Source organism: Anguilla rostrata, chromosome 11 (assembly GCF_018555375.3).
Source record: "Anguilla rostrata isolate EN2019 chromosome 11, ASM1855537v3, whole genome shotgun sequence".
In the NCBI taxonomy this organism is placed as follows: domain Eukaryota; kingdom Metazoa; phylum Chordata; class Actinopteri; order Anguilliformes; family Anguillidae; genus Anguilla; species Anguilla rostrata.
Window position 1 is genome coordinate 2,338,970 of NC_057943.1, and position 15,326 is coordinate 2,354,295.

General features: G+C 48.9%; 1 protein-coding gene across 1 annotated transcript in view; it reads right to left on the reverse strand.

The window, feature by feature from the left end:
- LOC135235042 (period circadian protein homolog 3-like) overlaps window positions 1-13,751 on the reverse strand; it is a 26,880-nt gene extending 13,129 nt beyond the window's left edge. Inside the window, exons 1-7 of the mRNA XM_064300241.1 lie at window positions 13,530-13,751; window positions 5,254-5,679; window positions 3,999-4,049; window positions 3,751-3,908; window positions 3,226-3,350; window positions 2,349-2,550; window positions 1,411-1,462 (exon numbers count right to left, since the gene is read on the reverse strand). Of these exons, the coding sequence (XP_064156311.1) occupies window positions 1,411-1,462; window positions 2,349-2,550; window positions 3,226-3,350; window positions 3,751-3,908; window positions 3,999-4,049; window positions 5,254-5,519 (854 nt within the window). The 5' untranslated portion in view covers window positions 5,520-5,679; window positions 13,530-13,751. The remainder of the gene's footprint in view (window positions 1-1,410; window positions 1,463-2,348; window positions 2,551-3,225; window positions 3,351-3,750; window positions 3,909-3,998; window positions 4,050-5,253; window positions 5,680-13,529) is intronic.
- Window positions 13,752-15,326: the final 1,575 nt, after the last annotated feature.

Below are 15,326 nucleotides of genomic sequence, written 5' to 3' on the forward strand. Positions count from 1 at the left end.
ACAACAACTTGTGAAATGTGCTTTTGTTCAGAGAAAAAGAGCAGGACAGTGCCTGGCTGCCTCCCCGCGTTAGCGTTAGCGTCCTGACCAGTGAACATGGCCGGTCGTGTCATAGTCTGTTCCACAGTGCCAGTCTGGCTCACCTTTCAGGAACTTGCAATAAAAAGGGAACGAGGCCACTCCTGAGCACGCCTCTCCCAAAATAAATCCATCCCACTCACGGGACACAGCCCGTCTGAAGCAGGCCTACGGTTATGTCCCAAAAAGACAAACCCTGTCGGTCTTTTCTGAAAAGGTGGAGGAGCGTGATCGGAAGACCTCTTTCCACAGCAGAGCTGAGCGACTCTTAAAGTGTGTTCTCACCTGGAGGACTCACCTGTGATTCACACACAGAGACGGCCTGCATGCTTTGCACAATCCAAGCCAGCAGGTCTAAAGACACCTCCTCCCACGGCCAAGCGAAAATCCCCCGAGTTTGTATCTCAATAAGACTGTCACATACAAGACTCATCCGGTTATGCCACACATCCGTTTTTCAACACAAAAGAATTCATTTACAATGCACTTCATCATTGTGAAGAAGACTTTCTCTTAATCAATCGTGTGACATTTCTCAGTCCAGCACCGCAACAATCTTATGTATTCAGAGCACTAGTATAAATATTTATACAACTACTTACAGAAGAAATCCAGCTTAAGTCCATGGATCGGGGAGGGGGGGGGGGGCACAGCAGCTTTTCTGCACCCTGGAATTGAACCTGCAATCTCTTTTGCGAATTCCTGAAAAGCTATGCCTCACTGCTGCTCTGATGATTACTCAATGTACAAACAGACACAGCAATTTCTACACAGACCGTTGCCATGTTAACTTGAGAGTTTTTAATAGCTGTTGTTATTAACATGCTGTTTTTAAAACTCTGAATGTGTAGATAAACTATGAACTGGCATCTGAGTGCTACACGGTGATACATGCCAGTGTGACATGATGAAGCTGAACTGAAATCTGACGCAATAGTTTCTAAAAAAATGCTCATGCATCTCAGTGTTAGCATAGCTGGAAAACAAAAACCCTGGAATGCTATTCATTTTAATCCATACTATTGAGCAGTAAAATACGTCTTTTTAAAATAAATTTCACTTTCTGATTTTCTCCAGACCACTAAACGGAATGTAGCAGTTTACCATGCTGGGGTCTCGCTGTGAACCTACGCTGTGCTGGGCATCGGAGCGCTTCGGAGGCAGAGTTTAGAGCGAGGCCCGTTAAAAACTGAGAGGTCCCGCCTGTGGGCGTGTGCTGAGTCTGACCCCCTGCAGAACGAACCTGCAGACCTGTACAGAGTTCAGGATGGGAGACGGCGGGGGGGGGACGGGGGGACGGGGGGGACGGGGGGGGGGCGGGACGGGACTGACCTGAGGCGGCAGAAGAAGGATTTGACCCAGGTGCAGTCGTACAGGTCGGCCTCTGGAACAGAGCGAAGACGCTACGCGTTAGGGCGGGGCTTCCCATATGACATCATCAAACCCCCCCACCCCCAACCCAGGACCGCTTAACACACCCAGCAAGCATGTCTAAAATGGGGGGGGTGTCATATACTGTGGAGCCATGGCGGGGGGGGGGGCAGCTCCATTCCTGGGGGCCGGTGTGGATGCAGGTTTTCAATTACCCATCCCCCCCCCCCCAGCTAAGAGAGCTAAACAGCACTACACACCAGTGCCGTTCACTCATAGATTAGATTACACAAGACCAGTTATTAGCCGTCATTCCTGAGATGATCAATAAATTCAACATGTAGATGAAGGAGGTAATTAAATAAGAACAGGCGGCATTAAATGGGGGAACAGACCGGGCCTCTGTGCCCCCCACCCCCTCCTGTTCTGCAGCACACACGCATATCGTACAGCTGAAGGGTGTGACCCGCCCCTCTTCGAACCTCTCCCTCACTACCCATCTTCCGCCGTGGTCAGGTATAGTCTCATCTCTTTAGACTATACCTGGACTAACTACCACCACTCTGTGAATCATTTCACTTTAAATCCCCCCCTTTCATGACACTCATGTTACATGTACCCCCATTCCAGCACTTATTACACTTTGTATTACTGTCCTAATGTTGTATCTTGTTCTGCCCCCTAGTTTGACTTAGCATAGGCTAGCTCAGAATAATGTTCACTGTGTGAACTGGACTTTGTGTTCATGGCTATGAATAGCTGTACAAAATGAGTGTTGTACCTTATGGAACCTGTGCTTTGCAGTTGTTCCACTGACCTTGATTATGCATTTTCGTATGTTGTGTTGGATGGAAAAGTCTGCTAAGTAAATATAACGTGTGACGCAGAGCGGCTCTTACTCCTGTCGGGGCCCAGGGTCCAGGGGGGCAGGTGGGGCTGTGCGGTGCGGGCGTAGAACACGTTGACGTCCTGGGGGTACAGGAGCTCCACGAAACGCGCCTCACGCAGGAAGCTGCCCCGCAGGCCGAGGATGCTGGGAGCCTGCTCCGAGACGTACAGCACCCGGCCGCTGGTCAGGGAGAACACCACCGCGAACATGCCCTGGGGGAGGAGCCGGGCACTGTCAATCACAATCCGCACGTGCTGAAAGAGCACGGGAGTCATCAGGGGGGAGGAGCCGGGAACTGTCAATCGCAATCTGCACGTGCTTACTGAGCACGGGAATCATCGGGGGGGAGGAGCCGGGAACTGTCAATCACAATCCGCACGTGCTGACAGAGCACGGGAGTCATCAGGGGGGAGGAGCCGGGAACTGTCAATCACAATCTGCACGTGCTGACAGAGCACGGGAGTCATCAGGGGGGAGGAGCCGGGAACTGTCAATCACAATCCGCACGTGCTGACAGAGCACGGGAGTCATCAGGGGGGAGGAGCCGGGAACTGTCAATCACAATCTGCACGTGCTTACAGAGCACGGGAGTCAACGGGGGGGAGGAGCCGGGCACTGTCAATCACAAACTGCATGTGCTTACTGAGCACTGGAATATTCGGGTGGGAGGGGTCAGACCCTGTCAATCACAATCTGCACATGCTTACAGAGGACGGGAGTCATCAGGGGGAGAGGCTGGACATCAGTTACTGTGTTTTTGAGGCCATGCTCCAAGGTGACACTCTATGGGGGAAGGGGGGGGATTACCATGTTTTTGTAGGTGGGCGGGGGGGGGGGGGCTTTGCTGTGTTTTTGAGGGTGTGAGGCTCTCTGAGGGGGGTCATTACCGTGTTTTTGAGGGTGTGCTCGGAGGTGACGCTCTCCAGCTCCTCCAGGGTGCAGACCGTGGGGCTGACCTCTCCCTGCTCCTCCTTCCAGCTGCCCAGCAGAACCTTGTGGTACTCGCTGCTGGCTGCAGGGGGTGCCAGAGAACACACATGAGATCTGCCATCAAGGTGCACAGCGCAAGGCCTACATCCCGCTTCACAATGATGTCATGCCCACCAGGGGAACAGGACACACTTAAATTAAAACTTAACAAGCTGGGGCAGTTTTGGGGGGCGTACCCTGTACGTGTCTGATGTAATAAATTGGGGAGTGATTTGGGGGTGCGTACCCTGTGCCTGTCTGATGTAATAAATTGGGGAGTGATTTGGGGGGCGTACCCTGTGCGTGTCTGATGTAATAAATTGGGGAGTGTTTTGGGGGGCGTACCCTGTGCCTGTCTGATGTAATAAATTGGGGAGTGATTTGAGGGGCGTACCCTGTGCGTGACTGATATAATAAATTGGGGAGTGATTTGGGGGGCGTACCTTGCACTTGTTTGACGCAGCGGAGTGCGTAGCGCAGCGCCTCCACGGTCCGGGCCTTGCGGTGACCCTTCCTGTCGGACGGCAACCTCCTCTTCATCTCCCTCATCGCCCTCATTATCTCGCTGTGTGACTGGGCCCGCTCCTGCTCCGGATGCTCGCTGCTCATTGGACGAGAGCCCGGTTAGCACCCAGCCCACCACCGAAACGGGCCAATCACAGGACGAGGATGAGACGGGGACGAGACTCACCTTCCGCTGCTCTCCGTTTGATTACTGGCAGGATCAGCGTGCAGCTCCGACCTGTGGGGAGGGCAGAACACCAATTACTAATCAACACCAAACACTAATCACTACCAATTACTAATCAACACCAAACACTAATCACTACCAATCACTAATCAACACCAAACACTAATCACTACCAATCACTAATCACTACCAAACACTAATCAACACCAAACACTGATCACTACCAATTACTAATCAACACCAAACACTAATCACTACCAATCACTAATCAACACCAAACACTAATCACTACCAATTACTAATCAACACCAAACACTAATCACTACCAATCACTAATCAACACCAAACACTAATCACTACCAATTACTAATCAACACCAAACACTAATCACTACCAATTACTAATCAACACCAAACACTAATCACTACCAATCACTAATCAACACCAAACACTAATCACTACCAATTACTAATAAACACCAAACACTAATCACTACCAATCACAAATCAACACTAATCACTAATCAACACCAAACACTAATCAACACCAATTACTAATCAACACCAATTACTAATCAACACCAATTACTAATCACTACCAATCACTAATCACTACCAATCACTAATCACTACCAATCACTAATCAACACCAATCACTAATCAACACCAATCACTAATCAACACCAATCACTAATCAACACCAATCACTAATCAACACATTACATTACATTACATTACAGGCATTTGGCAGACGCTCTTATCCAGAGCGACGTACAACAAAGTGTATAACCATAACCAGGAACAAGTATGACGAAAACCCTAGAGAGAAGTACCGGTCCAAGTACAGGGAACAACCGCATAGTTCAACTTGGACCCTGATGGTTAAACTGAGTAACACTAACAACGAGAACGGCAACAACGCAATCTATGGAAAAATAAAAATAAATAAAAATACAATTAGTTGTATTTTTACCAAACACCAAACACTAATCACTACCAATCACAAATCAACACTAATCACTACCAATCACTAATCAACACCAAACACTAATCCCTAATCAACACTAATCACTACCAATCACTAATCACAAATGAACACCAGTCACTAAACACTACCAATCACTAATCACAAATCACAAATCCTCAACATCAACCATTAATCACATGTATGTGATTGTGTGTATGTATGTGTGTTTGTGTGTGTGTGTGTGCACGCATGTGGGTGTGCATGTGTGTGTATATGTCCGTGTGTGTACCTCTTGTCCAGTCCAGTCGTACTTTGAGAGCGGTGATTGGAGGGAGAATCCGTCCCATCATGGTGGCTGGCCACGCCCACATCGCTCCGTCCCACCTCCTCACTCCCCCCGACCGCGCCTTTAACCCCCGGCCCAAACGCAGCCAGGAGCTGCTCGGGACCTCCTCCTCCTCCTCCTCCTCCTCCTGGCACCGAGGAACACTCCATCGCTTCGTCTCCCTCGCCGTCCTCTTCCTCTCCTTCGATGAAGCCTCCGCCGCTCGGCATCTGCACCGCCAGCTGATCAGCAGGTCAAACGCGGTAGCGGGAACTCTGGAGGTCCGGCTTCAGCGCACGGGTCTGAGCGGGTTAGCGTGAGCCGCTAGCTCGTCCCGTCAGCGTCACAGGCTGGCGGTTCGTCGTCTGTCAGTCACTGAGCTTCAGAGACCTGCAAGAGGGGAAAAACAGTTTTTTTTTTAATTACCTTGTTTTTTAACATCTTGCTTTGATCCTGTGAGAAGAGATCTAGAGACAGACTTTTCATTTCAAGGTGCTGGTAAGAAGGTAACCAAGAAGGAAATCTTTTACCAATGTCTGCCCACAATTAATTATATTCTTATTTTTAACTTTAAAAAAGTTAAAAATGTCCTGCACTTTAGAATTTAATAGTCACACTTCCTCACACAGTACGATTAAAGAGCCAGCGGGAACTCCAAAATTTGTCACCGATATATATTTTTTGCTCCACTTCAGTATTTCGGTTTTGACTGGTGCTGATGAATGGAGAGAGAATGGTGCCGGTATAGATAATGGATGGATGGGTGGGTGATAAACATGGAGGGGACAGAGGAAAACCTATGGGAAGAAATCAGTAAGTAGCCTCATCTGTACGGTTCGTTTTTGAAAAGTTAGCCAAGCAGATTTAAAATTTCCCTGTCACCAGAGAGGCAGCAGAACCCTCCCTGCAAGTCTTCGCTGAAGTTTAAATGGCAAACGTCGTGCGACACTCATTTTTGTCGAGTGACACTTGTGACAAAGTATAAATCAGCCTTCACACTGACAATAACAACAACTCGATGTGCTAATGTGCTACAGCTTAGTTATCCTTAGTTAAAAATCAGACAATACACATGGTAACATCCACAGTGCTGCCCTTACTGTCTTTTGAGAAAGAAAAACACTGGAATGCAAATGACTGACTGGTTCACAGCCAGCCCTCTGGAACTGGAACGGAGCACTGAAGAAGAGCACACAGCCTTTTATCCCAAGCGCCTGCCAAGAGCAGCTGGACTCCACAAGCCCTGAAGCCGGCAGGAAAACAGTACACCAACACACAGTGCCAACAGAGACTAGCTGTAGCTGTGCCAACATAGACTGGCAGCACTGTGCCAACAGAGACTGACTGCAGCTGTGCCAACATAGACTGGCAGCACTGTGCCAACAGAGACTGGCTGCAGCTGTGCCAACAGAGACTGGCTCTATCTGTGCCCACAGAGACTGGCAGAACTGTGCCCACAGAGACTGGCAGAACTGTGCCCACAGAGACTGGCTCCACTGTGCCAGCAGAGCCTGGCTGCAGCTGTAGAGCAGGCTCCAGTCCTCAGCCGATACAGGAAACATCACAGGCGTGTGCATGATGGCGTCAGAAAGGCGTTTGGACCAACACAACACACACAGCGGCTCTGACAAAGTCAGCCATGGGAGAAAAAACTCGGCCAGTATACTCCCGCCAGGAGAGGAGTCTCCACACCTTACAGATTACATACACTGCATATAACGTCCGGCCACAGACTCCCTACCGAACCTTCATGGACCCCCCTGTAGAAACCCCAAGGCCTGCACTTTGAGCATGGCCCATCGTAGGAAAGGGGGGGTGGACTTCTGAATGTGAGCCAACAGTTTCTGAACTGAAAGCTAATCTCCTACTCGTTTTTTATTATAATGCAAAGACAGGTAAAGTTCATTTAAAAGTGGCGGCAGACACACACAGTTTCAACTTAGCGAACATTACTGAAGGCGATAAATATGTCACCGCAGCACCAGAACTGAGGCGCGAGCACAATCGATCAGAGGGGGAGAACGAAACCCAGAGACACCAGCGCAAGACTACGACAACCTCACCTCAGGACACCGAGTTCTCACGCTGAGTGTGCAAACACAGTCACCACAACCGCACGTACTTCCCCATCAGAATGAGCAGTCCTTCCCGCCTGTCACACGTGGGGGGGGGGGGGTTAGGGTTAGGGTTAGGGTTCCTTTTGCGGCCTCCTTCTCGCAAACGGGTCACAGAAAAGGTTCAAAGCACAGAGAGCCAATGGCGCGCTGCGGCTTACGCTCACGGAAAGGTAGCATGCAAGAACGGTCTGCGATCACATGATCCGTTTCTCCACCCAATGACAGAGGAGTTTAATAAACAACGGAGCCAGATGGGCAGAGACGCTGCACTAATGCTACCAACAGCAACAGCCTTTATGCACATTTTACACTTCAGCCTTTCAGCGAACACACACACTGCTTACACTCTTTACACACGCTCCATTTATACAGCTGGAGGTTCACTGAAGCGATTCCGGTTAAGTACCTCACTCAAGAGTACGACAGTCGTTCCCTCCACCCGGGAACCAAGCTGATAACTTCATAGCTGCCAGCCCTGTGCTCATCTGTTTTAAAAGCTCAGCTGAACTGTTCCCCATGGAGAACAGCGTAGGGGCAGTTAGCATCCCAGCTGCCCTCACCGTCACCCGCCAGCACGTCTGCAGCAGCCCAAAGAGGGCTGAGCAGCTACGAACAGCGCGCTAAGAACAACCCGCTCTGCTAACTGCAGCTGCCCGCTAACAACAGCCACCCGCTAACAGTAGCAGCCCGCTAACGGCAGCGGCCGCGCTAATGATAGCATCCCACTCTCCTAATGGCTACAGGCTGCTAACTACAGCAGCCCGCTCTCCTAGCGACCGCAGCCCGCTCTCCTAGCGACCGCAGCCCGCTCTCCTAGCGACCGCAGCATCGCTCTCCTAGCGACCGCAGCCCGCTCTCCTAGCGACCGCAGCCCGCTCTCCTAGCGACCGCAGCCCGCTCTCCTAGCGACCGCAGCCCGCTCTCCTAGCGACCGCAGAACCGCTCTCCTAGCGACCGCAGCCCGCTCTCCTAGCGACCGCAGCCCGCTCTCCTAGCGACCGCAGAACCGCTCTCCTAGCGACCGCAGCCCTCTCTCCTAGCGACCGCAGCCCGCTCTCCTAGCGACCGCAGCATCGCTCTCCTAGCGACCGCAGCATCGCTCTCCTAGCGACCGCAGCCCGCTCTCCTAGCGACCGCAGCCCGCTCTCCTAGCGACCGCAGCCCTCTCTCCTAGCGACCGCAGCAGCTGGAGAGCAGAGGACCCCTGGGAAGGATCAACGCCCTCACCTGCACAGGTAGCCGCGGTGCTCTCCACACACAGGTGAGTGTGTGTGTGTATGTGTGTGTGTGAGTGTGTGTGTGTACACCGTTTTCAGAAAGAGTGAAATACCCGGAGGAAACCCACGCAGACACCCACAACAGAACCCGGAGGAAACCCACACAGGAACAGGCAGACTCCACACAGGAGAGCCCAGCCAGGATTTCGGACCCAGGACCTTCTTGCTGCAACCCACTGCACGACAGTGCTATGCCACACCCCCCCCCCACCCAAAATGACCAACCAGCATGCACATCCACTCACCAGGTAGCCACCCATTCCATGCCCCACGCTGGCCTGCTATATTTACAGCTGTGACTCCACGGGGCAGTGAATATTCAAAACCCCAAAATGAGGTCAGCTTAATGCTTCAGAAAGGAGGGCGCAATGCTTATTTTCATCCTGCCATTATAATAAATTTGTGTATTACAGCACTTCCTATCCCCCTGCTGATCAGCCGTGGGACCTGACCTTTCCAGGTGCTAAAAACAGACTCGTGCGTTTGCACCGATTGTCACCTGCTAATATTTCAAAGCACTCCAGCCTCAGAAAGAGGGTCACGCAGACCACGGTCTACATATTCCCCACCGGGAGTCGTTCACAAGAGAGAGAACGAGGTGCCCGCAGAAGGACCAGGCACTGCTAGCCTTACTGCCCGTTTCTGGAGACGCTTGAAAATCGCTTCATAGCGACAGTTGAGAAATGAAACATCGTGAAGCAGGTTTCAATCGGTACTCTGACCCCGTGGAACACAGACCCGAGGCTCACCTCTCTACACAGCGCTTTCTCCCGGGGTAGAACAGGGACCCCTCTAATGAGAAAACGACCCGCGTATTGTAATCCGGGTTTTTGGGATTCGGGGTCCTTTTCTATTTGACGGGGGCACGCTCACCGAAAAATGGTTTTCCGCGCTGAAAGAGCGGAGAGGGACAGGCGTTCAGGGACTGGTGTGAGAGACAGCAGGCCAACAAGCCGAAATCCCCCAGAAAACACCGCTGCTGCACTGACGAGCTAGCGACTTAGCTCAGCTTCGCTACGTTTACATCCAGCGGTATTAATTAATCATAAAATACAAACAACGAGCCAAACGATTCCACGCGAAAGCGGTCCAAATGACCCATATTTTGGACCGCGACCAGTCCTCACTCTCCTGAGCCAACAGTTCAACGCCGAATGACTGCTGAACTGAACACAATACGCACCACGTTTCTGCAGAACATGTAGACCCAGGGGAATTCACACAGATGCTTATAGGATATATAGGCACATGTAATCTGTCTGAACCACAGAAGTCGGCCTCGCGCTGGTTCTCCCTCTACGGCTTTACAAAGGGCTAAAGACAGACTGACACCTACAGAGAGGCGTCCGCAGCCCACACACTCAGGACGCTTCTGGAACCCAGACCCAAGACAGCAAACAACATCTCCGCTTTATTTCTTCCACGGGGAGCGGACAGTGCGCCCTGTTAATCCCTCACACGCGCGCCCTCACACCGGACTCAGTCACCGCGCCACACGCCGCGCGGTCCCAGCGCACTGGAGGGCTTTAGGACCGGACCGCACGTCTCCGGTCCTCACACGCCAGGAGAGGTTTAGCACTGTGGCCCTGCTGAGGGAGACACTGAACCGGGATTATTCTCCCAGCTGTCTGTCACACGAACGCCACGTCCGTTGCCATGAGTACAGCAGCGTACAGCGGTGTGCTATCGCCGCGATTCGTACGTTAGCGGTGCGTGTTCACACGGTCTTGCACTCCCTCCTGTTCTGTATTACTGTCCCGTGTATCAGTATTTGCTGTACTTGCTGTTTTTAACCCTTTTAACTTTTTTATTATTGGGCTCTGAAAAAAAAAAAAGGCGCTACATATATTTAATTTATTATTATTATTTGTGTACTTAACTGATTTCAGACAGAGCAGGGAAAGGACAAACCACACAGAGGAAGTGTACAGACTGCAAATCTCTCAGGGACTGTATGTACTGTGATGTACTGTACTTTAAAAAGTACATAACAAAAATGCTGGCTACGTGCCAGACGCTCCAGCTGAGTGTAAAACAAAAGGACAAAGATTATGCAACAGTACACACGGCAGATACATATAAGAGAAGACCGGCGATTCACACGGAAAGGCCACATAAAAGACAGAGACCGGGGCCCGCTGGTCCGGCAAGAGGCGGAGGAAACCAGGGAGAGTTCAGATAAGGAAAAAAAGAACAAAAAAAAAATTCCCCTAAACTCCATCACAGAGGCAGCCAGATTGTTTTTTTTTTTTTTTTTTGGCCGGACTCTCAGCGAGAGAGATCCACGCCCACATCACGAGCACATTCAGTCCTTTTTTTCCCCCGCAGCTCCTGGGACAGGTGCCAGGGAGCGCTGCTCTTTTTCAAAACCCTTTAAATCGCTCAGAGAGCGTTCCTCTGCCGGGGACCAGAGGAGGACGGGGGGGAGGCCCACCGCCAAGGTGAGCGAAGAGGGGGAGACGCAGGGCAGCCTCTGTCCCTGTCCTCACACTAACAACGAGACACTCCCATTCATAACGTCTCACACAGATTACAGCGTTCACTTTTCACAGCTGGATATTCACAGAAGCGTTTGAGCTCCAGCACCTTGCTCAAGGTGAAGCACCACGGCCCAACCTGGGAACTCAACCCACAGCGTTGGGAGCAGCACGCTCCCTAAGCAACGGGCTACACTGACAGCCGTTCTGCTCCGTGACAGGCTCGCTCGAATTTAAAAGGGCAATTTCCACCCCTTAATTGAGAGGTCGATACTGGAACATGGAAAAACCAACATCAAGGGTAGCAGTGATTCTGAGGATATGTTTACTCAATGTTCCCATTTGAACACCGTTTCAAAAACATATAGTCACAAAAGGTCATCGGGCCCTCGAGGCCGGTAGTGCTGCTGGTTTTCACCCCCCCCCCCCCCATCCTCTAATCAGAGACTGATCTAATTAAACCCGGGACACCAGGTGACTTAAATCTCTGGCCAATCAGTGGCATTAATTGATCAATGACCTGTCTGGTAGAAAGGAGAACAAGCAGCACTACTGGCTGCAGATTTCAGTACCCCTGCCGGTGGACCTTTTTAAAATGATGCCGTGAGCAACTGCTTATATGTACTCTCCGACGTCCACTGGCTGCACTGCTACAGCAAATGAAGATTCACTGATAATTGACTGGACTTACATCTCACGATCAGAATGCACTTCACAGCAAAGGCGGTGGGGACTCACCCCAAACAGCACTGAGGAGTACCACCCTCCCCAAAATTAAGCAACCATATCCTGCCAACTGAACCAACCCCGAACCCCCCCCCATGAGTGAAATGACATTATGGCCAATTATACTGGGCCCTGCAGGGTCGGGTTACAGATGGCATCGGAGCACTCTGATTCCAACCACAGGGTGTATCAAACAGGAATGAGGAGAGCTGAGCCTTCAGCAAAATAACGACTTATTTTCGACTGATTCAAACAGCACGAAAGTATTTTTGATCAATTCAGACAGATCAGCAACTTACAGCTCATTGAGGCCCCACCCCTAATGGGCTGATGAGGCCCCCACCGCCGTCTAGCCCAAAATGGATAAGTGAATACGTCACGCCGGGGGGCTGCAGCCACGCTGTCCTCAATGTCGCGTGGAACTATTTTTACATTTTCAAAACAGCGACTTCAGTGTTTGAGCATGCGCAATGAGCACCCGCAGTCTAAAAAGAGCATCGTTTCATTATTCATAAGCTTTTATTTATTAGTAGTACACTGGCACGGAGTCAGTCTTAGTTCAAATAAATGTGCCAACGTATAAGGTTACTAAATTGTATAAGGTTACTAAAGTGAAATAACTTTCAGATGATGCCAGATGCATCTTCGGACAAGAAATCAGAACAGAGCTGTAACTTCAAGGGTAGACTCATAAGTTGGGAATGTTTACCTAAACTGTTCTTAAAACAACCTTTACTTTAGCGTTGTTGCGCGCCGCCGTCAGATGCAGTTAATGTTGCGCAACAGAGAGCGAAGTGAAAAGAACACAATGTACCTAGGGCACGTTAACCACAACTTCTTCCCCGAAATAGCTCTGTGCGCCAACAACTTCCTGATAAACTCAAAGCCGCTAGTTAGCTGACGCTGAAGTGATTTTTCTACAACTAGCACTAAACACATAATATTACCGAGCAGTAACTTGACATACGTTTTTTTCTGAAATGTATGATAAATATAATATTCCCTTCCACTACCGAGTTAAAAGTAAACCAGTAAGTAATACATAGTAACCAACTAGGCACGGTCAAGTAACTATATTTTAAGAAAATATCAACATACTTATCACAAGTTAAGTATGTGGTTACTTTCGTCACGAAAACTACTTTTAAATGGGGAATTCACCTCAATAGAGTTCATTGCCAGAGTCTGGCCAGTTTCAATGGCTAACGTTGCATGCTGGATTTAACAGTAACGTTACGGGTGAAAGCGTCACTTAAATCAAACAGTGTTACTGACAAGCAGGGGAGTTTGTAACAATATGAAAGATATGCAGATATGAAAGATTAACAATAGACGCTAGCACCCCCGCTACGGAAGATTTTAGGGACATTATTAGCAAACTCCAGGCTTGCTGACTTGCCCACACAGATGAACCAGTGGACGTAGCTTCAGCACATTGCTAGCCTGCTGGCAAACATAATAGAGCGAACTGGAAATTAAAATAGCGCATGTCGTAACTCGAATTTCATGCAGCTAATTTCGGTATCAACCCAGCACGTATTTGGTCTACTTGCGAAAGCCCTTTAAATACGTTTTTGCATTTCGAATATCAACCAGCTATGCAGCAAACATTAATGGTACCTATAGCTAACTACAATACGTACCACTCCCTTGACGATTCAGCGTCCGCGATCGTTTATTATATCCACAATCCAGTGTGTTATTACACAGGGACGGCCTTTAAACTGTACATAAAGTACAATATTCCTGTATTTGAAAGTTAGCCCAGTTTCTGTTGGCTATCCAAGTAACCTTAGCTAATGAACATTAACCTCTCGCAGGCACAGCGCTTTCACGACACGATGTGCAACGTGAGTGCAGGCATTCTGAACCACGCCCCTATACCACCGATTGGCTGACCGCAACTCCAGGGTTGCACATGAGTGGTCAGGGGGCGTGTTCATTTACATTCTGCAAAATGAAATGTTTCTCGAAATCCTCTCACGTGTATCGCAATGTTACGTAACCGGGACACAATCCACACGGCGCATGCTCAAGAGGTTTGTAACGATTGAGAAAACGTGGTTTGGAGAGAAATCAAATGGCCCTGTGGATTAGGTTTTAACGTCCCCGTTGCCAGTTGGTGAGAGCTGGTTGGCCGGCGTTTTATTAAATAATTTTTTTTTTTTAATTAAAAAAAAAAAAAAAAAAAAATATATATATTAATGAAATTATACAAATTGTACTTCCATCCCCCGTCTCCAAATTGGTATTGTTTGGTGCTGGAGACCAATATAGGTTCAAGATGGTACAGTAAACAATTTGTAGTAACTTAATTCAGCCGTTGATCTACTTGCCTAAGTGAAGACATGTTCTATTTGTTAAAAATAAAATCTGAAAAAGTCACAAGGTTTTTTAATTATGGTTTAGGGCAGGAGGGCCAAACGAACCAATACACCAAAAATACCTAAATACTCCTCATGTAAAATCATTAATGTTCCTCTAATATTACTGTTAAGGTTGAGAGTTCATTTTGTGCTGGTTCCATCCCTTCCGTTACGAGTTCTATGTATCTAGTTTCCTCTGTCGTCTACTTCCATGGCAAAAATCAGTCCCCAGGCCAGTTGTGAGAAAACATATGTTTTCTGTGACTCAACCTAATATAACCTAATAAATGGTAAAACCATTTACGAGTTACCCCGAGTAGACGAAACGTGACATCAGCTGTAGGCCTGTCAGAGTTTATCTGTTAAAAGGCAGATGTAGCATTATTCACAATAGATGCAGCGCATATGAACAGATCAACATTTTGGGTGTTTCTTCGTCGTAGGAGCTGTAACTTTTTGCAAACGTTCCCTCATTAACGCATTTTCTTTGCAAAGGCATGACTCATGGACAGCGACGGGGTGCGAGCAAACGCAGACTCCTGAATAATTTAAAAATGCTTGTTGTACAGCGTACCCCGAAGTCCAGATGTTTTCGTTCATCTCCTACTTAAATGTAAACACAAGTGCGAACATGTAAGAATGTTTTTCACCACTGCTGGATTTAAAACATTTAACTCACGAAAACTCTTCCTTTTCTTTGACAGTGTAGCCGTAATCAACGCATTGTAAATACTGGCACCCGAAGGAGAACTTAACTGGAACGATATATCAAACAGGGTAGCTCGGGTATTTCACAGAGCATCACAGTTCTTAGTCTGCTGTGGCCAGGGCAATGTTATGGGTAAGGAGTTGGTCTTGCAACCTAACGGTCACAGGTTGTATTCCCAGGTTGGACACTGTCGTTGTACCTTTGAGCAAGGTACTTAACCTGCATTGCTTCAGAAATATATGCAATGTAGTAAATGCTATCAAAAAAAAAAAAAATGTGTACAAGTGGCTGTGGATAAGAGCATCTGCGAAATGCCAGTAATGTAGTGGTCATGTTTCAACATGTAAGCATTGCATTATTCTTTG